The sequence below is a fragment of the Botrytis byssoidea genome (assembly GCF_014898295.1).
Source record: "Botrytis byssoidea strain MUCL 94 chromosome Unknown BBYS_015, whole genome shotgun sequence".
NCBI lineage: Eukaryota > Fungi > Ascomycota > Leotiomycetes > Helotiales > Sclerotiniaceae > Botrytis > Botrytis byssoidea.
This window is the reverse complement of record NW_024065856.1, coordinates 989536-1011341: the sequence shown is the minus strand read 5'-3', so window position 1 is coordinate 1011341 and position 21806 is coordinate 989536. Positions and strand designations below refer to the sequence as shown.

The window sequence follows — 21806 nt, the reverse complement described above, 5'->3', positions numbered from 1 at the left end:
GAGGAGAACACTCGATTTCATAAAAAGAGAGTGGGGTGGAGCTTCTAGAGATTATGTTGAAAGATGGGCAGTTCGATTGATGACGATATCACGAAAGAGCGGTTCCACATTCAGGTTCACTGGACAAGCAGGAGCAATGAAGGAATGGTGCATATATATCATTCTTCGTCTCTTTTGATGCTAGTCTGGTCGCCATAACCGAAATTGGAAATTCCACTTCAAAGGATTGAATATCGATATTGGATAATCGACTCCGAAGTTCGAAATGGAGAATGAGAGAAAGAAGGCAGAAGAAGGAGAGAGACAGGGAGAGAGAGTTGATACCCTTTTATTTTATTTATTACTTTTCTTGATTTTTATGATTTTTGGTTTTGTTTTCTGCTTTGGGTTTGCATTCAGGGCATTTGTATTCTGTGTCTATATGAGGGGATGGGGGTGAGGGGTTTGGTTTGATAGAATAGGGGCGGATGGGGAAGCGGTCAATGAGAGGTGAGCGGAGGCGTTGTGATGATTGGGAAATGATGAATGCATACATAAATACGAGGCGTTGTTTGTTTTTGTTTTTTATTTTTGTTTTTGTTCTTTGCATTGGTAGGGAGGGTATTCATTTTGGGGGATGGAGTGGCTTTTGCGTGGGGAAGATTTGCATTGGGGGGATGGGATGGGGTTAGAATGAGAGATAAGGTAGATAGGTACTTATATCATGTTAATAGTAGCAGACTATGATGTCGAAATATGTGTGATGCGGTGTAGCTGGTTAGAAAGGAGGAGTATGAGTGAGGAATGGATATTTATTCATCTATCTATCTATCTATCTATCTATCTATCTATCTAAGTGATGAATGGGATGGGATGGATGGGATAGGATATGTAGAATATATGAACTACATATGGATTATTGATTATTGGTATATTGCTTGCTTGTTTGCTTTTTTATAATCTGGATCTTTTAGAGTATAATATGATATAATGATATATTTGAAATGTGGAATGGTATAAATATGAATATGAATATGAATATGAATGAACATGAAAATATATCAATAAATATATATATATATATATATATCCAAACAAACATGTAACAAAACAGTACAATAAAATAAAATAAGAAAATAATACAACACCACACAAAACAAGATATAACTGGATAGGTATATTTGTATCTGTAAATTTCTATTCAACTATATATATACATACAACTATATCCCAATCAATCAATCAATCAATCAATCAACCAATCATCAATCATCAATCATCAATCATCAATCAATCACTCTTCAAACTCCTTCAAACTCCTTTCTTCCTTCTCTCCTTCCTGATATCGAATAATAATAATGATGATGATGATGATGATAATAGAAGTAATGATAGAGGATATTTGCACATCCTATCTAGTATGTATGTACTATGTATGATATGAAACAATGTGTTCGTAAATGCCGCTCGCTATATTCTTCCTTGAATTCCTTTCCTTGAGTTTCCTTCCTTTCCATGTCCTACCTTTCCTTTCCGTGAGTGTCCTTTTCTGCGTGCGCCGTTTCTCTTTCCTTCTTTCTTTCTTTTGGATCCCTTGGGATAAAGGAAAGAATGAAAGAATGAGAAATATGTAAACTATGTAACTATATAAAAGGATTAATAAACGAATAATATAATCCCCGCCCTTTCCTCCTCCTCCTCCTCCTCCTCCTCCCTAAACCAAGCATAGGCACAAGCCCAAACACAAGCCCAAACAGCAGCTCAAACCTCCACAACAACCGCCCTCTCACTCCTCCTATGCTGATGACCCGTTCCCATCTCCGTCCTGGGCGCGACACTTGACATTTTCCCACCCTGCTCCTCCCAGCCCTGTCCCTGTCCCTGTCCCAGCAACGGACTCCCACGACTCCCCTTCATCATCGCTTCCACCCTCTCCTTGTTACTCATCAAGCCCCCCACGCTAGCCATTCCCGCACCCCATTGTTCTTCGACTCCGGGGACCACGACGAGTGTAGGCGTGGAGGGTTTGGAACTCTGTTTTACTTTGATGTCGCTGTGAATGCCCATCCCCATTGCCATCGCGATGCCGTTTTTGTTCTCCGACCTGCCGTTTTGTCCTTTTGATGAGGAGGTGGAGGAGGAGGAGGACGAGGATATCACGCCCCCTCGAAAACTCAACTCCGTTACATTTTCTAGCGGGGAGCCAGTTTTCGCATTCACGTCATCCCCCGTGATAACTTTCTTGCCACTCCCAGAAACGGGGCTTCGAATCCCGGAGCCGGGAGCGGGAGATTTCTCGCGATTGCGTTTTGATACTGTGCCGCTGGTTTTGATGGGGATGAGTAATTGACGCTGTTGTCTCGAGACGGAGATTTGTCGTGCGATGGAGACGCCGGCGGCGGATTCGAGACGTTTTTGTTCGGGGTCTCGCGTGCGGGAGGTGGGGACGGAGAGGGATTCGGGGTCGTCGTCGAATTGGAGGGAGAGGAGGGAGGGGGTGATGGAGGAGGTAGATTCTTGTTTTTGGTGGGTGGAGGATTCCGGGAGGGGGGAGATGGTGGAGACGGTGCGTGGGGGGTGAGGAGAAGCGGGAAGGGGGATTTTACGTGGCGAGGAGATCGAGGTGGTGGTTGATGATGACATGGGGGATTTTTGGAGTGACGGACGAGGGGACATGAGGGATGCGCTGGAGGATGATTGTTGGATTGAAGGTCGAGGTCTAGGTCTCAGACTTTGATCTTCAGATATGGGAGATTTGAGGATGGGACGAGGTGCATTTTCTGATGATCGAGTGGTGGTATTGAAGGCTGAAATAATGGGTCGCGGGCCAGGATTAGATTGAACGGAGATTTTTGTTTCTCTACCCTTTTGAGGAGATTGAATATGTGTTGGTGATGCTTTCCTCGAACCTCTTTCTCTCACTTTTTCTTGTTCGAGCATTATGGGTATTGTGTTTGGAGTGAAACCACCGGGTACACTTGAGAATGATGAAGTAGAATGTGATGATGATACCGTGCTAGCTTCACTAGTCGTGGATCCCGATACCGAAGATGGGGCACCGTGATTTTGTTTCTTGGAATTGATCATCTGCCATGTTGGTTCCCTTTCTTCAAACCTTGATTTCGTTGCTGTTAATTGCGATGTGGTGTATGGATCTTCTCTTTCTTGGCCATTCATGGAACGTGCATCGACTTCTGATTCCTCGGCGGACGATGGAGATAAAAGTTGAGACTCGTCTGGTGACCAAGTACGTGCTGATTGGATTTGGGGTCTCGATCTTGGAGAGCTCGATGATGATCTCGTTGCTTGTTTGTGTGGCTTCTGAGTAGATGTACTTGATGAAGAATCGTTATGTTCATGTCCACGCCGACTCGTCGAGGTTTCGTCATCGACTACCAGATTGGCGTGGAAATCATTATCTAGACCTGGGGCGAATGAAGGTCTAGAGGGAGATAGGGCGGCGGGTGAGGTATTGGATCTATTTAGCGACGACTTCTCTCTTGTTGGTGAGCTTTCACGATGGCCTTGTCTTGAGGGTGTGCTTGGAAAGAGAGAGAATGCTGGGCTGTTGTGATGTGGTTGTGGTGAGGTAGCCCTACGTTTTGTGAGTGCTCTTGTACGAGCCTCAAGTTCTGCTTCCTGATTCAAGTTGTTAGTGTGGTTCAAATATGATCGAAAGAATATCAAACCTTATTCGCAAGTGCTTCCTCAACACTTTTAAGTCTATCAAGTGTTGCTTGGCGTCTTTGAAGTAATGAGGAAGTGGTGGTGGAAGGTTTCTGTAAAATATCTCCAAACATAACACTATATCTTTCCATCTGTACCGAAGGAAGTGCAAGATCTAGTTTTGGTCCTTCGGGTGATACTTTAGGGTATGATCGTAGAACTTCCACTCCAATAGGACCTTGAACGCGAATATCTGGAGTTCCTGCTCGAATACTTGTTGAAGTTGAAGGTTGAAATGAAGGTTGTAAACCCGGCGTCGTTGGTGCCGTTTGCGATCTTTTCATATCAGGTTTCTTACCAGTCTTACTAGAAGTTGAACGACCACGAGATCTACCAGTACGTTTAGTCTCTGGTGAGGAAGGATCGCTCGTTGGGATTCCTTGTTGTGATTCTGGTTTCAGTTGATAGAACGATGCAGGTGTCTTTTCCTTCTTACTTCCAAATAAACCAAACCACTTCCGACCTTTCTTTTGCTTCGGAGCAGCAATAGAATCGGCATAATGAGACATGTCGTCCATTGGATCGAGAGTACGGACTGATTCCATGCCGAGAGATTGTTGACCTTGTTGCCAATTTTCTGGTGGGTGTGAAGGACTTCCAAGTGCCATACCAATCTCAAGCTCACTAACGTTAAGTTGAACAGTCCTACCTGTCTTGATAGAATCAGGACTGTAGGGTCGTGGTAAAGGATCAACCATTTGGGGCACAGCTGGTACAACTGGTGAAGGTGGGGGTCGAGTAGAAGGTAAAGGAAAGTTATAAAACGTAGGCCCGTCTATCCCATGTGCTGTCAGAGGGTTGAAAAATAGATCGTCCCGTGTTTCTCTCTTGACAGTATGAGCCCTCTTAGGAAAATTTCCTGTCGATTTTTTTGTTCCACCTGAAGTTGATGGTCTCTGTGGAAGTTTAAGCCGGCCTTCGCGACCAAGTTCGAATTTTTGAAATGTATTGTTATCAATATCCCTGGCCTGTGCATCATCTGTAACGTGAAGTGAAGCACTAGAGGCTGTTGCATCTCGACCTCTAAAACGAGACATCACCGACTTCGACCTAGTTATATTTTTCGACATCGTTTATACCCTGGGTCTGAGCCTGAACTTTCGTGCCTTTTTGAACCGATAAAATGGGTCTACTCGAGTATTTTTGTTGACGATGATGAAATGTGATGTGACTGATGTAGAATGGTGAAACGAGTATATTGATCGAATATATTTCTCAAAGGAATGGACAGGTAACACCAGGAGACCCTTGAAAAGCGAGAACAAATCGCGGAGAAGCAGAGAAATAAAAAGAGTGGAATACTCTTTACCAGAGAGAGAAATCGAGAGGAGATCGAAAATATGACAACGAAGAGGAGAAAGCAATAACAAGAATGATCAAGGAAGATGGTTACATGACTTATCTGTTAGTTGCATCGCACATCTCCTTCAGCCCTGTAAGTTAGAGCAAGTAAGAAGAGATGGGGTACCTCGGGATATTGTGATTGTTTGATGTAAATGGGACGTTTAATTTAGACATTTGGAGAGAGGACAAGGGGAAGGGGTTAGGTCTGGACAAGGCGAGGCCAAGCGAGTGGGGAGTTCACAATGACCTTACATGTATCGTACAGTAGTACAATAATCATGAAAAGCTGCCAATTTGTGTGTAGCGAACCTTGACGTAGCACATTTAATCAGCTATCTAGGATGAGTAAAGGCCTTCAAGTGGCTGATTAAATGTTAGGATTCTTGCAACGATTTGAGCCCTTTTAGACATGGGATGAGATTACCCAGTTGTGGAGTCTAGATGTCGAGATGATTTGCTCCTAAATTCCTAGTGGATTGTGATTTGAAGCAGGGAAGATTTTCCGTTCCGTACCACCAAATGAATGTTTTGACTGGTGCTGGGAATTTCCTACAGGTATTGTTCTGGAAGGAAATTGGATCTCATGATGTTTGAGATATCCAAAACCCAAAATATAGTTGTGTGGTAACATAAGGTTGCTATTTTGACATGCATCCCTAATGTTCTTACATCCGGTGTGTTATACACATTGATATAAAATTGGCCATTGGCATTGGTCGAATGTGGTTGAAAAATATATAGCAACCTATGTCTTCCTTGTTCATGGAGGCCTTAAGGATGCTGGCAGTGAAGACAAGCGAATGAGATCGCGTATCAGAATCCCAGAGATTAGAGCCGGGTTTGTTGTGGAGATGCATTAATCTTACAATCCTCGTTGTGATCCAATGATAAGATGAAGATATATATGCCAAAATTGTTATGAAGAGGGGTCTCTCATGTGTGAAGCTCGAATGAGATGAAGCGGCTCAATAGGTGAGGCAGTCTGCAAGTGTATATATGAAAGAAATTGGACATTGAACATGTTACCTATCATGACGTTCGTCTCTTGGAATGGGGGTTGTTCGAATGATTAGATCTTCTGGATTTGGCGATTTGGATACCGAACCGTTTTGTCATTTTAGTCCTCGCATCTAATACCTCTTCAAATGAAACGGCGAGGAATCCGTCACCCAGCTACCTAGTACCCCATCGTCATACAGACTAGGCAAGGTACAGCTATCCAAGTACAATCTGTACTTAAATCTCCGCTGACCTCGCGGTAACATCATCTCTGCATTTCCGTAGTCCATACGGTAGGAGCCCCGAGGAGCTTTCGTAAGGAGCCAGGAATATTAGGAAGGAGATTGTTCTTGAGGCAAAGATCATCACAAGCATTTCATGGATATGATCTCCATGTTTACCGGGCATCTTGGAATGTTAGGGTCTCTCGAGTCTCGAGGGTCTGTCTCGCCTACCTCCTTCACCGCATGAATCTGCGATGAGACGAAACAATCGAGACGTCTAAGCAATCAAGCCCTAGACCTTGCCTTCACCACCAAGGCCTTCCATTCTCGAAAACATCTCGATGATCATTTGGTCTATTCCTAGTTTCTAGAATTTCCGTCGTATTCACAATTTTTCCTAAATTACTTTTACACACAAGTTTTTGATAAAATGAAGTTATCCATAGTATAAAGATTTAAGCTCACAAACAAGCAAATCATATCCTCGTATGTATCAATCACAAGTTATCAACTATCCCGTAAGATCTACAACAACCAAGAGCCAGGAGCCAGGGTCTTCAAACAACATAGCAACCGGTATATATTCGCAAAGATGCGATCTGAGGGCGCGGCTCCTGCAGAACAACAATGATAAAAGTAAAGGTGATTTCCAGGCGCCGAAGAGGGGAATTTTGTTGTGTTGTCTATGATTGATAGGCTTGGTGAAGCCAGCTGAAAATTGGACTCTCCTGGCAAAATTGTATAGCAACGATGTAATTCATATTGTCTCCTTTTCCAAGACCGACGCAGTTTTCTTTTTATATTCTTACTTTATCCCACCCAATACGAGAATCGAGACAAAACTTCATTGAGCATGAGAAGATTTCAGCGAGTCTCCACCTCCTAAACCCGCTGATTTGATGAATCTCTGATAAGCGATGACGAAGCAAATGCTCACCGATGAATGGAATGCCTCTCTTGAAAAAATAAAAATATTTTTGGAAATCATGGTGGGCAACCATATCAACCAAGCGGGTCTCAAAAAGATCTGCGACGATAAGATGGGAATTCCGAAACGATTGGGGAGAATCGTATGATGTGTGTTGATCTTGGAGGGGTTGTGTTGTCTACTTGTTGTATTTAGATTGGGGTAAAGATTTTCTATAGATGTGGATGTCTGGACTCTGGGCTCTGGCTCCAACGAGTATCGTGCGAAAGTTATTGTGTAGAAAATTGTATAATATCATATAATCCCGAGTACCTGGCACGACAGTTCAATGAAAACCTCCGCGTCGCCGTAGATTTGCCATCATCCGGAAACGGGTTTGGAGATGCAGAAATGGGGTCTCATGAAATTAATAGCAATTTTAAAGATATCAAAATCCACATTGTACACGACGACAATCGTTGTATATACGCGTGAGTTTTCCCAATGGACGCAGTATATATCTCGGAGAATTTGGAAATGGACCGAAAGGGTGAAATGAGAGAAAGTGTATTAATTGGTTCGTTGATATGAAGGTTGATGAAGTAAAATCTTAGTTCGGCTCTTCGGATTCTGGGTTCCTATTTGAGATCAGGTTCGATTTGTTGTGTCGAGAGGAAAGACTACTCGTTGATCTGTGATGGCGCCAATGTTGACGATATAAGGTTCACCGTTCATGTAATATCAAGAGTCAAGACCATTCAATTTCCCTCCTCTGGGGACTCGTCTTTATGAAGGGAATGGGGTCGATTGCCACGTACAAGTAAGATGCTTGGATTGAGTCCGTGGTTATAATAACATTCATTATTCATTCTATGAATCATCAATACTCCATTTGCCATCTCACGATGCATGTCGTCTTGCTCACCGGCGGAACATTCCATTGTAGACATGAGGTTGATTGTAAGTATTCCTCGAGTAGGTAGGTAGGTAGGTAGGTAGGTGAGTGAACTTGAGGACTTGTGAATATTCTTGAGCCGGAGCATGGCATAGCATGCGGGATACCTTCGGATGCTGCATCTGTTGCTCTATTCAGACAACTGCTTGAACTTATGCATAACATAGCATTCATTGCACTGCTAAGAGATCAGAGGCGTATTTCTATCTCGTTAAATGTCACTGGAGCTATCGTCGTTTGATGTGATGTAGCTATACGTAGGTAGGTAGCTATAGCTCTAGTTGCATTGCTCGTAGTACATGTAATTGCTTCCCAGTTTGACCAAAGCTTCAGATGCTCTTCGTCTCATATATCATATATATCGTATCTATCTACTCTACTAATACGTAAGTAAAGCAACAAGCAACAATACATTCACAATCTAGATCCTTTCCTTCATGAGTGCTCTACACAAAATAAGCCTCATCTATGTCGTCACTACTATGCTTTATTTTGCTTTGACAGCGGGATGCTTCGTTTAATGCGGATATGATATTCAGTCATGGTTTCTCTAGATCTTGAGGGAAGATAGATATCTAGCTAGCAAAGAGTGCTTAGGTGTTGTGGAATTACTAGGTTGAACTGAATACGTCGTTATATTCCTCGTTGTATTCACTCCTGCTGCCTTTAAAAGATCCTATATCATATATCTACCTACCTCTAGTAATACCTCCTCACTCACCGTTACTCTTCTCTTCTCTCTTCCATATTCCAGCAATCTTGTAATAGCAATAACAACTCAACAACACCAACAACCATAATCACTTCCACATCTACAAACAAAAACATAAAAAAAAAACCAAAAAAGGTACCACTTTATATGATTGCATCCATTCATCTTTCAAGACTTTCTTCTTCACACACCGCAAACAACAACTCATCCATTTCAACCAACCCCACCAAAAGCCAGCCATCAAACTAAACAAGCGAGGTATATCACCTAGAGTATACCACCGACCGACCTTCACGTTACTCTACAGAAACATAAACTGGATCCAACCACCATCAAAATTTATCACCAACTCATCTTCCCAATACCTCGATCAGTATCCGGTGATACCCAAGTCATCGCAAGAATTTAACGCAAGAATCTTCTCATCAACAAACTTTACTATTTGAAAGATGTCGTGGCAGGGTATGTTTAATCTTTTCCTCTTGAAATGGTGGAGCTGAGGTTACGGTTACCCCTCCTTGGGACCCCTCTATGTCTTTGGAATATCGTGGAAAAGAAGCATTTACTGATGATTTGCAATAGCTTATATCGACACAAGGTACGAGATCCATAATACAAAGCACGAGAACAGATGAAATCGAATAGGAAACTGATGGGAATAATAGTCTTTGCGGAAGCGGACATGTCGAGAAGGGAGCTATCTACAATTTGGAGGGAACCTCTTGCTGGGCCACCAGTCCTGAATTCCAGGTACGATTTCACATTTTCTCGACATCATATCTATCCCGCTTCCGAACTCATTTCATATTTACATCTGCGAGGCTACTTTGGGACAATGGCAGATGGGTTTATGATCAGAAAATGCGGATAGAGCACACGTATACAAAATCTCACTCAGAAATCAGGCGCTGACACAAATCATGTAGATCACCCCAGCAGAAATGACCGAGGTCATAAATGGACTCAAGGGCCAAACAGATTCTTTATATGCAAATGGTTTACATCTTGCTGGCGAGAGATATGTTCTTACAAAAGTTGAGGAGGATGGCTCGATGCTCTATGCTAGAAAGGTTTGTTCATCTTTTCTCAGCCTTGTCTGTCATCATCATCTCAAAACTCACTACAATTTTTCAACGACAACACGACAACCACCCAACCCCAAATATCCTCATACTCTCCTTATCAAATCAATACACAGAATATATGCTAATTTTCAACCTCTTATAATTAGGGCAAGGATGGAGTCGTTATCGGTAAAACCACCCAAGCAATCATCGTAGCCCGATACGTCGATCCAATGATCGCCGGAAACACCGTTGAGACTGTTCAAAAATTGATCACTTATCTCGTTAATGTTGGCTACTAAATATCCTATCCTGCTAAATATTAAAACAATGGATTTTCTCATCTGCCGAATCTTTTCTGCGATTTTTGTTTGTCTTTCTTGATCTCTTGCGAAGTTGGTGATGATGATGATGATGACGATGATGGATGGATGGATGTTTGGGGGTGAGATTAGGAGGATTGCATATTGGAAGGTAGATGAATGGAGAATTAGTGGATGGTGGTGATAGGTGATGGATGATGGGTGAGGAATATGGGAGGAAAGTAAAAATACTAGAATAGTATCAATCTTCTTTTCATAAATGAAGTATATGGATGGATAATGAGTGGATGATTCATATACAAATGAAAATATTCTAAACCCAATTACCATGCATTATATTCATGTCCGTTTATCTACCTATTCATTTATCTCGTCGTTCTTTTGCTCTTTTTTCTTGATTGAAGTAGTTGGGTGACATGTGATTGTGCGGATGGTTGATTTGAGAAAGGGAGGAGAGGAGAGGAAGGGAAGGAAAGAAGTGAGTTTGGGATCTCGGGGATGGTGTAGGTGAGTGTGGATTCTTGGGGATGGAAGAGGGGGGTGGAAGAGGAAGGTGGGAGTAGGGAAGGAGTGAGTGAGTAGGTGAGTGAGTGAGTGAGTGAGTAGGTGAGTGAGGTGTGAGTGAGTGAGTGAGTGATAGGGGGAGTGTGAGAGTGAGCTAGTGGATGGGTGAGGGAGTGAGTAAAAGAATTAAGAAATAAGAAATGAGGAATAAGAAAGTAAATAGGAAAAGAAGAATGAGTGATGAGTTGATTTGATGGGTAGGTAGGTGGGTAGTTATTTATTTATATATGTACTATATATCTATTTGTTATGTTATATTATATTAAATGGTTGTCTAAGTATTAGCTAGATATTCCTCTTGCTTTTGTCTATTTCTTTTGTTTCTGTTATTATTGTCTCTTGTTGTTATTGTTTATTTGTTTAAAAAGGGGGGAGGGAAAGGAGGGAAAGGAGGGGAATGGGAATGGGAATGGGAAGGGGAAGAGGTCGTGTGTTAGGAGTTAGGAGTTGGGGATAGGTAGTTGGGGATAGGTAGTTGGGGATAGGTAGTATAATATGAGTGTACAATATGAGTGTATAATATGGGTATACAAGGAGGGAGTTGGGTAGGTATTACAGGTAATGTTATGGATCTTTATGTTAGTAGTAGTCTTAGTATTACTTTATGGATACTGGATGTATACTCTCATTGGGTATTTGATCATTTGACTATTTGACTATTCAATTAGTGAGAGGATGGAGATAATGATATGAAGGTGATGGGGAAGGTGATGAGAAGATGACGGGGATGGGGATGGATAAGTGAATGAGGAGGAGGAGGATAGAAAGGAAGGGGAATGGACAGAAAGGGGAAGATGATTCAGGAATTGGGAATTGGTTAAAAAGGATTGAGTATGTGGTTCAGCAATTGAATAAAAGGAACAGGGTAAGTGAAATAGCCGAGAGAAATAGCCAAGAGGAAAGGATCCAAAGGAAAAGAAACTGGGAGGTGATAACAAGAAGAGGAGGAAGAGGAAGGTGGTGAACGGGAGGAGATGGGTGGAGGGATTGGATGGGAGGAAGAGATAGAGGGAGGGAATGGGGAATTGGGTACAAAGATGGGATGTAGATGAAGATGAGGTCATAGGTGAGGGGGGGGTTGTAGATGAAGATGAGGATGAATAAGAGGAATTGACTAAAAAGGGTGCTTGTTAAGGGAACTTGAATAAGGGAAGTTGACTAGGGGGAACTGGTTAAAAGGAACTGACCAAGAGAAATTGGTTCAAGAGAACTGATTAAAAGGAATTTATTAAAAGAAACTAATTAAAAGAAACTAATTAAAAGAAACTAATTAAAAGAAACTAATTAAAAGAAACTAATTAAAAGAAACTAATTAAAAGAAACTAATTAAAAGAAAAAAGAGAAGTAATAAATGAAAAGAACTTAATAAGAATATAAGAAAAATAAAATATAAGAGGAACTGCTTGAGAGTAAATAACTAAGGAAAACTAGCTAGAATTATTAGTTTAAGGAGAATACGAAAGACGCATTCGTAGGTTCTAAATATCTATTGATATCCAGTTTAAAGAACTAGCTATATAGAAAGTAGTAGATCTTACATACACACTACTATAAGAGCTAGTCTCTTTTACATTCGTATAAAGCTTCATCTTGTAGTTATTAAATTGAAGTTATTTATTTATGTTTACATGAGAATAAAGTAGCTAAAGAAAGAAAAAATAGTTTGAGTAAATAGGAGTGAAAACCAGCTAAGCGGAAGAGTAATTTGATGATATGAGAAAGTGATTAAGAGAGAATAGTCAAAAGAAGAAAGAATAGAGAATAGGGAATTGATTATGAGATGTTATAATATAGATAAAAAGGAGATAAGAATAGAAATAAGGAGAAGATAGTAAACAAAAAGATGATTAGAAGATGATGTTTAGAGGAGGTTGTTAGGAGAAATCGGTTATGAAAAATCGGTTATGAAAAATTAAAAAAAGGTGAAACGATGTAAGAGAAATACTCAAGAGGAGGAGGAGGAAGATAGTTAAGAGAAAATGGTTAAGAAGAGCTGGAGAAGAGACTAATGAAATAAGAGAGAAAGGGGAAGAGAAAGAGGAAGATAATAATAAACAAAACCCCTAAAGAATAAAAGAATAAGAGAAAGAAGAAGAAGAAGAAGAAGGGGAGGAGAAACGAGAGAGGATAATAAAAGGAATTAAATAGAAGGAATGAGGTGGGAAGAATAGAAAGACAATGGATATGAGGAATTGATCAGGAGGGACTGACTGATTAAGAAGAAGAAGAAGAATGCTAGAGGGGGGTTGTTGATGTTGTTGATGATGAATCATTGATGATTGATGATATCATGAATGTATGTATGTTTTGAATGAATGGATCATTGATTCTCGGTACATGAGTAGTGAAAAGGGGAAAAGGGGAAACGAGGAAACGAGGGAGAGAGGGGAGCGAGGGAACAGAGGGAACAAGTAAATATGTCTCCCTTTCTCTCTCTCCCCGATTTTCCATTTAATCTTGATATTAATATTGATTTTAGGGTTTACTTAATTTCTTTTCTTTTCTTTTCTCTTGAGGATCTTGAGGGATATCTTTTTGAGTATTCTCTCTCTATATTCTTTCTCTATCCTCTCTCTATCCTCTCTCTATCCTCTCTCTATCCTCTCTCCATATTCTACATTTCAAGGCTTCTTCCATCCTATATTATATCTTGAGATTGTAAATCCAAAGTATAAATAAAGTTCATAAAATTATTTGATTTTTAATACCTACCTACTTCGATCTACTCCAATTCAATTCAATCAATTTCAATCCCATTGAATCCAATCCAATTCAATCCCATTCAATCCCATCACATCCCATCCCATCCCATCTCATCCCATCCAATCAACTATCAATAAACTAAACCAAACAGCATAAACTAAACTAAATAGAAATAAATAAATATATAAGTTAAATTGTGGAATTTAGAATTGATGAAATAGATTTTGATTTATATACTAGGTAAGGTAAATAAAGTAGGATTAAAAATTATTAAATGATGAGTAATGAGTAATGAGTAATGAATAGTGAATAGTGAATAATGCGTGACGAGTGATGAGTGATGAATATTGTAAATACTAAATGCTAGATATTAGATAAATAAGGGAATGGAAGTAGTAGCAGGAGACAGGAGAAGGAGATAGTAATAGAGGGAGATGATACAACATAATATAACTCGACACGATACGATACGACACAACACAAGAATAACTAACTCTAAAATAACAACAATATCAAAACCAGACAGAGTATTATTATGTTAATTAATTATAAGTTATATAGGATCTCTCTCTCGCTATCTCTCCGTCTCTCTGTCTCTGTTCCTGTCTCTGGCTATCCACCTATCTATCAAGAACTCTATATGCATGCATAAAGATGCATTCTATGAATTCAAGGAAGAGCCTAAAGAATTTCATGCAACTTCTTTTCTGTCCTCTCCCTTTCTTCTCTCCCCCCTTCTCTCCTTCCTCTCCTAGCTTCACCTGCCTCTTCAATCCATTAAACGCCCATTAACATGCCTAAACACATAAAGCCTCGCTCGCTAACACAATACAACATAACGAATGACAAGCCATGAAGAACTTTCATCATCTTGAATATATCATGTGCATCTTCCTCTAATCATCAAACACATTCCACAATCTCATCATCTCTTTCATCAAACATTACAACTTCCTTCTTCCCTTTCTCACACCACTTCAGAACATTCAAGTTCCCCTAACTTTTCATCTCACTCCACATAAATGGAACGATAACCACACATGCCTTCCAAAAAACCTCCATACTCTGTTCTATTGCCCACGGAGCCTTCCAAATTCCCTTTACCCCTCCCGTAATATCTCCCATCAAGATCCAAATCGCTAGTACTGCCACTGAAAAAAAGTGATAAATCAATACTAACGGTTGTCTAATGATTCCCGCCAATAATCCTGCAGGACCTTCTATACAATTTCCACCTCTTTTGAAATAATGAAAACAACCTTTTTGTAATGCCTTGAGTTGTGGATCATTAGCTGCGAAAAGTGCATAGAGAGCTTGAGCGAGGATATTGATGATAGAGGAAAGAGATTTGCGACGCCAGTGAAATTCTTTCATAGCTTTACTTATAGCAACCGTGTCGTTTAGATTTGGGACGTTGGAAGGAGAAAGTAAAGAGGATAAGAGAACAACATCATTGAATGCTACAGTCATGCCACCACCAGTTAGGGGATGACGCATATTCATTGCGTCACCAAGGAGGAGAACTCCTTTTTGAGTTTGGGTCGAGGGAGGGAGAAAACTATTTGGCATGCTGCGGGGAATTTTTCCATCTTCGAGGGCTTTGAGAAAACAAGGTCGGACTTGTGGTGGTAGGACTGGGAGGACGACGGTGTGAATATAATTTCTTACGCCACCGGCAGCGACAGATGCAGCGGGGACATTGTCGGGAATATCTATCAGAGCGCGAGTTTCGTGAGTGCCGATTTGATAGAGAAGAACTGGGGAGACGTCTGAGAGGACTACGATTCCATGATTGGGAGCGGGCATGGGACAATCTATTAATTCTAGAGCGTAGAATTTACTTTTGACAACTGGAGTTTTGTTGATATATTGCTTGCGAAATTTGGAGGCATATCCATCTGCTATGATTGTGAGATGACCAAAATAACAATCTGCTTCTTTTTCGCCCGTAGATGGATTGGTAGTTCGTGTATGGACTCCAAGGACTTGGGTTGAATTATGTCCGCCAGTTATGGTTTCTGTAACTTCTGTTTCGACAATGGTGATATTGGGTTGACTAGCGCAAGCTTTCCTTAATTGCGAAATAAATCTTCCATGATGAAAACTTCTTCCCTCTGGTCTGGTACTCTTTTCATTCTCTGATCCTCTAAATCCTCCTTCTTGTGCTGCGCCGGCATTTGGCGGATAAGGTATGGAGACGGGTGTGCCATGGTATATCACTTCATATCCTTTCACCCTTATCGAATCAATGCCTTCTAAACAATGTGCGAGTCCAAGTTTTTCGAGTGCGGACACACCACCTGGTTGGAGAAGTTCGCCGACTATACGATCAGGTTCTTTAAGCCAACGTTCGAGAAGAATGACACTGCGACCTTGTTGGGCAAGTGCATAAGCTATTGCGCAACCGAATATACCAGCGCCGACTACGACTACATCTGCTTCGTGGTAAACGCGACGTCTTTCTTCGTTTGCGGATTGTATGGTGTAAGGTTTTGACATTTTGGAATTGAGATTGGGATTGGATTTGGGGGATTGGTGAGTGGGATTGTGAGCGTTGAGGATGTTGTAGATATGTCGATAAGTAGATAGGTATGTAAGTATGTAGGTGTGAGTAACGTTTGCAGATATAATTTCTGCTATAAGAGAAGGAAGGAAGGAAGGTATGACAGCAATTCTTCTGACTCTTGTCTATGAATCAATCGATCGATCAATGAATCATATGAGTGAATAAGTGAGTGAAGAATCAATGAATGTTAGGAATCGACATGTAACATATCCCGTCATTAATCGTAGGTACTGGGTAGGTATATAAAAAAGGGATTTTAGGAAATCTAAATGGGATAGTTATACGATATCAAGAAGATAAAATAAAATAATAAACCATGAATGATATAAAGCAAGCAAGCTAGCAATGAGCTGATATCTCTCTCGCACTCTTCTCTTTCTGGACAAGCAAGATAGCAGGGACAATATGAACTGATAGATGATGAGTATATTTGCATGAAATCTTACGATTAAAATTCCTATCCTATCCTAGCCTTCTCTATTCTTTCATTTCTAGACTTTTCTAGTCTACGGAGGGCGGTACCTGGGTAAAAGTAGAGGACTAGGTAGACCGTTCCTAGGAAATGGATGATTATCATATGAAAGATGAAAAATTATGGTCATGATTGAAGCCCCTGGTCAAAATACAATGTGGCGGTAGGAGATTTCCATGTCCCAGTGAGAGAGATGATTGGATGAGATTTCCAATTGATAATGATGACTAAGATCCCTTGGCTTGGCATCGGTGAAAAGTTTCTACAGGAGGGAGGTTGAGGATATCACGTGGGTGTATCTATGGAAGACTAAGAGAGTGATTACATAAACATATTCCAGAAGAAATCGATCAAGCACTAGTGCGGGTATGCAGGGAAAATGAAAAAGGGGTAAAAGTTGGGACAGATACAGATACAGATACAGATACAGATACAGATACTAGGGACGTGATTGGATGATGATGGATTTTCAGGTACGAACACGAAGAAGGGGGAAGTGAGAATGTGAAATGTGATGATGAGTTGAAGAACACGAGTAGAACATGTACGCCAGAAGGATGGTTGAACTTAGGTAATCAGTATTTGATGTATCAGGTAACTATCTATCTACTCATAGAATCATTTCATATCCCGAATCACCAATCACCAATCACCAATCACCAATCACCAATCACCAATCACCAATCAACCATCAACCATCAACCATCTCATATCTGTTTCAAACACCAGCTCAGCTCATTTATCACATGATTATCACCTCATCATCACATGATTATCACTTCATCATCACTCGATCCATGCATGTCCTTTTTCTCACCCAGCATGATCCCACCGAGGTGACCGAGCCCATCCCATTTCATTCTTTCCATCGGTATCGGTATCTCAAATCCCGATAAACACGAAAGATCACACTCGTGGACGCCGCACTAACCCAGGTACCTAGTGCTGTACTCGAGCCACACCATAAATTCACGTGATATCTGCTCCCAAAAAGGTTGAATTATTTCTTACCTCTCTCCCTCTCTACCCAATAACTCTCAATCGTCTCTCTCCTTTACCTAATCAAGTAAGAGCCAAACCCATCCCATGTTCATAGCCACATCCACACCCATCACCTGCACCCTCCAGCTACTACACCTTCACCTGACCGGGACTTTTCCCTTCCGATAACCAATTGTGGTTCGACAGGCAAATCCCAAGAATCCATATTAAAATAAAATCGATCAATCTAATCTCATTCCATACCCTGACACACATACCTCTCTACTTTACTACTTTACTACTTACACAAAAACCTACCTCCTCCCTCTTTTTCTTCCTTCCCTTCACAACACCATCCATTTCAATCTTTTGATTTCCTTCCTTTTTCCATAGCTAAATTTGCAGCTATGGATGTATTATCAAATGCAACCATTTCTGCTTCTCCAGATACCTTTCTAGGTATTTATGATGAGTTGAGTAAATACAATGTTCATCTCAACATATTTGAAAGACTCTGGGCGGTAAGTGGATCTTGGCCTTTCCTTTACATCAATATATCTTCAATCATCTCCAAAATCCAAAATCCACTTACTAATGATTCGATAGAGTTGGTATGCCTACATGCAAAATGATGTCCTTGCCACTGGTATCATGAGTTTCGTGATGCATGAAGTCTTTTACTTTGGTCGAAGTCTTCCTTGGATCATCATTGATCAAATTCCTTACTTCAACAAATACAAGATTCAAGGCGTAAGACACTTCCAATTCCAATTCCTCTCGTCACATCTACAGAAACATCAGCATCAATTTCTCTACTCCAACATTCATTAACTCTTCTTCTCCAGAATAAAATTCCTACTGCTGCCGAACAATGGACATGTACAAAACTCGTTCTCCTCTCCCATTTCACTGTCGAACTTCCTCAAATTTACCTCTTCCACCCAATGGCCAAATACTTTGGAATGGGTACTGATGTTCCGTTCCCATCTCTCTTTACCATTGCCTATCAAGTCGCCATCTTTTTCGTTCTCGAAGACACTTGGCATTATTGGATGCATCGCGCCATGCACTACGGATGGCTCTACAAGAAAGTTCATAAAATCCATCATCAATACTCTGCACCCTTTGGTCTCGCCGCCGAATACGCATCACCAATCGAAGTTATGGTCCTCGGTCTCGGAACGGTTGGATCTCCCATTCTCTGGGTTATGCTCACCGGAAATCTTCACATCTTGACTATGTATATTTGGATCGTGTGCAGACTTTTCCAAGCAATCGATGCTCATAGTGGTTATGAATTCCCTTGGTCGCTTCATCATTTCTTGCCTTTCTGGGCTGGTGCTGAACATCATGATACTCATCATGAGAAGTTTATCGGAAATTACGCAAGCAGTTTCAGATGGTGGGATTATGTTTTGGATACCGAGAGTGGACCAGAAGCTGCCAAGAGAAGAAGAGAGAGAAAGATGGAGAAGGAAGCAAAGATGGCCAAGAAGGCCCTGTAAATATTTACTTTGCCTGATCTTTGCCCCAGATGAATGGGAAACTGGAGGCTGTACATATCAAGTCATAGGCCACTTCAATGGGCTCATTTGATCTTTGGCAAAGGAGAATCATCCATCAAGGATGTGGATACACGTCCATCGGGTTGGATGAACAGAAAAAATAGATGGCTACGAGAGATGATAGATGAGACATTCACAAAGTTATATTCTGGTAATAAGGGTATGGTTCTTTGAGATTACCGCGAATTTACCGGAAATTCAATCACTGTTCAGAGATGTGCATACATATAATAATGTAGGCGTTGGGATGGGGGAAGAGGAGAGGGGAGATGTATGAAATTCTTTTTTCGTTGTTATAGATTACATCCGTACTTATACCTAATTAATACTTTTTATTGACTATATTCTTAATAAATTTGAAATGCATGCTTTGAAAGAGCAATATAGTTTGAAAATATACATATACAAGGTTACCCATGTACTTCTCTTCTAATTCAACTTCTATTTTCGCTTGGAGTTTGGGGTTGTTCTTTTCTTGATGTGCTGTGGTATGTATATGGCATGTGCTGGGATGTGATGTGGTGTGGTGAAATGCTCCTTTTATATCTATTTACATTCGTATAGATATACATATACACATATACACATATACACATATACACATATACACATATACACATATACACATATACACATATACACATATACAGATACAGATACATATATACATCTAATTCCCACCGGCCCGCCTGTCTGTCTATCTATTTATCCTTTTATCCTTTTATGCATGGATGTATTTATGTATATATATACATACATACGTGCATTTATCTACAATATCAACCAGCTACCAGCTACCAGCTATTAGCTATTTATCAACCCATCCATCCATCCATCCATCCATCCATCCATCTATTTATTTATCCATCTATCCACCAACCAAGCAACCAAGCAACCAGCTATCAACAACAATCAACAACCCCAGATCCCACCTCACTTCACCTCCTCCTCCAAACCCCCATTCCCCACCCCCCCCTCAAAACCGCCAATCCCCACGCCATCCCCAAGCTATCCCACATAACATTCAATTTACTCCCCCCAACCTCCTGCCACGCAATCGGCTGTTCGGAAACTTTGATTCCCTTTCCAATTTCCTTTCCCTTTCCCTTCCCCATCTCCACCCCCGGCGCACTCTCAGCCAACATGAGCATTTCGACGTCGAAAATCCAGCCTTCGGCATGCATGTAGGGGATGATGTGGGGGAGGGCCGCGCGCGTAAAGAGCTTGAATCCGCATTGCGTGTCGCGGATGCGCGAGGTGGCGGGGGGTGTGAGGAGACGGAGGAGGAGGTGGAAGGAATGCATTAGGGCGTTGCGGAGGGCGGAGCGCTGTGGGGGGTGGGGTGTTAGTTTTTTTGTTTTTCTGGTGATGGATGAATGGATTGGGAAGGATAAGGAGAGAAATTCGTGCAAGTAAACGTAGGAAATGTAGTATGGTGAAGAGAAGAACCGCTTAGAAAAGAAACATAAACTGTTTCCTCCTACCACACAACCAATCTCCACCCAAAAGAATGTGATGTGAAAAAAAAGAGGAAATGAAAAAGAGGAAAAAATACCTTAACAACCGCTTCACTTCCCACCAACCAAGCTCTACTTCCCACCGCCACACCTCTCCCCTCCTCATCCACCACCTCCTTCACCCCCTTAACCAGCTTCCCCAAATCCGCAAACCGACTCGCCCCATCCGCATCAGCAAACACCGCATACTCCCCCCTCACATGTCTCATCCCATGCGTAACCGCGCCCCCCTTCCCGCGATTCTCCTCCAACGTCACAATCCTCAAAACATCATGCAACCCATGCTTCCGCGAAAACTCCAACGCGATCTCCACCGTGCCATCGCGACTCCCATCATTCACCAATAAAATCTCATAGCCCGTTCCCGTCCCCTTTCCGCGCGCCACACGTCCATACGTCGCATCGAGAAACGAAAGCGCTTCTTCCAACATGCCGATCAAGCGTGCCTCTTCATTATACGCCGGCACCACCAGACTCATCTCGAGAGTGGCGGGTTCGATGACCCCCGTGCGAATGTGATTTTGCGCCGCGGAACCACTCTTTGAAACTGAGGCTTCGCGATGCGCAACCCAGGAATCGTACCAACAGGTTAGGGGCTTGGTTTCCGTGGTGCCGCTGGGAGTGGTGGTTATGTATGTTTTTTCAGATGGGTAGGGAGGTCTGGGGACGGGCGCGACGAGCAGGAGGAGAGCGTATATCTGGGTTGTATCGTATTAGCATGATGTTCCTACTTCTGAAGTATCGAATCCAATTCCCATCCCGAGTATAAATCTCTCTCTCGTAATTAGATAACTACAATCCCCCAAGAAACCCTACCTCCCCCCAAAAGAAAAGAAAAGAAAAGAAAAGAAAAGAAAGATAAACTCACACAACCCAATCCCACACCCAGCAACCCGATCAAAACCCCCCCCAGGATATGCGCCGGCGTATGCCTCACCATCTCCCACAACCCCCCCAGTATCCGCACCGGAAGTTCGAGTAACCCCTCCATATCGAAGTGTTAGTAGAGTAGCAAGAACTCTCTATCTCCCTTCCGTTTCCTTTGCTTCTTCAATCGAATTCTCGAGATGGATGTGCTAGGAACTCCGCAGAGACAAGTAATCAAGTAATCAATCAATCAATCGAATCGCAAACCCGTTCGTTCGTTCGTTCGTCCGTTCCGTTCTTACGCGCAACCCAGCCCAGATTCTCGAAACCTGCAATCA

General features: G+C 41.6%; 5 protein-coding genes across 5 annotated transcripts; 2 read left to right on the top strand and 3 right to left on the bottom strand.

Moving 5' to 3' along the window:
• Positions 1-1740: 1740 nt before the first annotated feature.
• EAE97_007776 (uncharacterized protein) lies at positions 1741-4953 on the bottom strand (the record flags this gene model as incomplete). The annotated part of the gene is made up of 2 exons (XM_038878290.1): positions 3669-4953; positions 1741-3618 (listed from the first exon to the last, which is right to left on the bottom strand). Exons 1-2 carry the CDS (start codon positions 4773-4775, stop codon positions 1741-1743), a joined length of 2985 nt encoding a protein of 994 aa, XP_038731128.1. The 5' UTR covers positions 4776-4953.
• Positions 4954-9295: 4342 nt separating this feature from the next.
• On the top strand, positions 9296-10212 carry EAE97_007775 (uncharacterized protein; the record flags this gene model as incomplete). Its single annotated transcript, XM_038878289.1, has 5 exons — positions 9296-9308; positions 9429-9444; positions 9512-9596; positions 9773-9916; positions 10078-10212. The coding sequence occupies 5 exons, from the start codon at positions 9296-9298 to the stop codon at positions 10210-10212; spliced, it is 393 nt and encodes a 130-aa protein (XP_038731127.1).
• Positions 10213-14496: 4284 nt separating this feature from the next.
• EAE97_007774 (uncharacterized protein) lies at positions 14497-15999 on the bottom strand (the record flags this gene model as incomplete). Its single annotated transcript, XM_038878288.1, has 1 exon — positions 14497-15999. The coding sequence occupies one exon, from the start codon at positions 15997-15999 to the stop codon at positions 14497-14499; it is 1503 nt and encodes a 500-aa protein (XP_038731126.1).
• A 1927-nt stretch (positions 16000-17926) lies between these two features.
• Positions 17927-19024, top strand: EAE97_007773 (uncharacterized protein; the record flags this gene model as incomplete). The annotated part of the gene is made up of 3 exons (XM_038878287.1): positions 17927-18040; positions 18126-18269; positions 18365-19024. 3 exons carry the CDS (start codon positions 17927-17929, stop codon positions 19022-19024), a joined length of 918 nt encoding a protein of 305 aa, XP_038731125.1.
• Positions 19025-20022: 998 nt separating this feature from the next.
• EAE97_007772 (uncharacterized protein) lies at positions 20023-21592 on the bottom strand (the record flags this gene model as incomplete). The annotated part of the gene is made up of 3 exons (XM_038878286.1): positions 20023-20412; positions 20640-21299; positions 21470-21592. 3 exons carry the CDS (start codon positions 21590-21592, stop codon positions 20023-20025), a joined length of 1173 nt encoding a protein of 390 aa, XP_038731124.1.
• Positions 21593-21806: the final 214 nt, after the last annotated feature.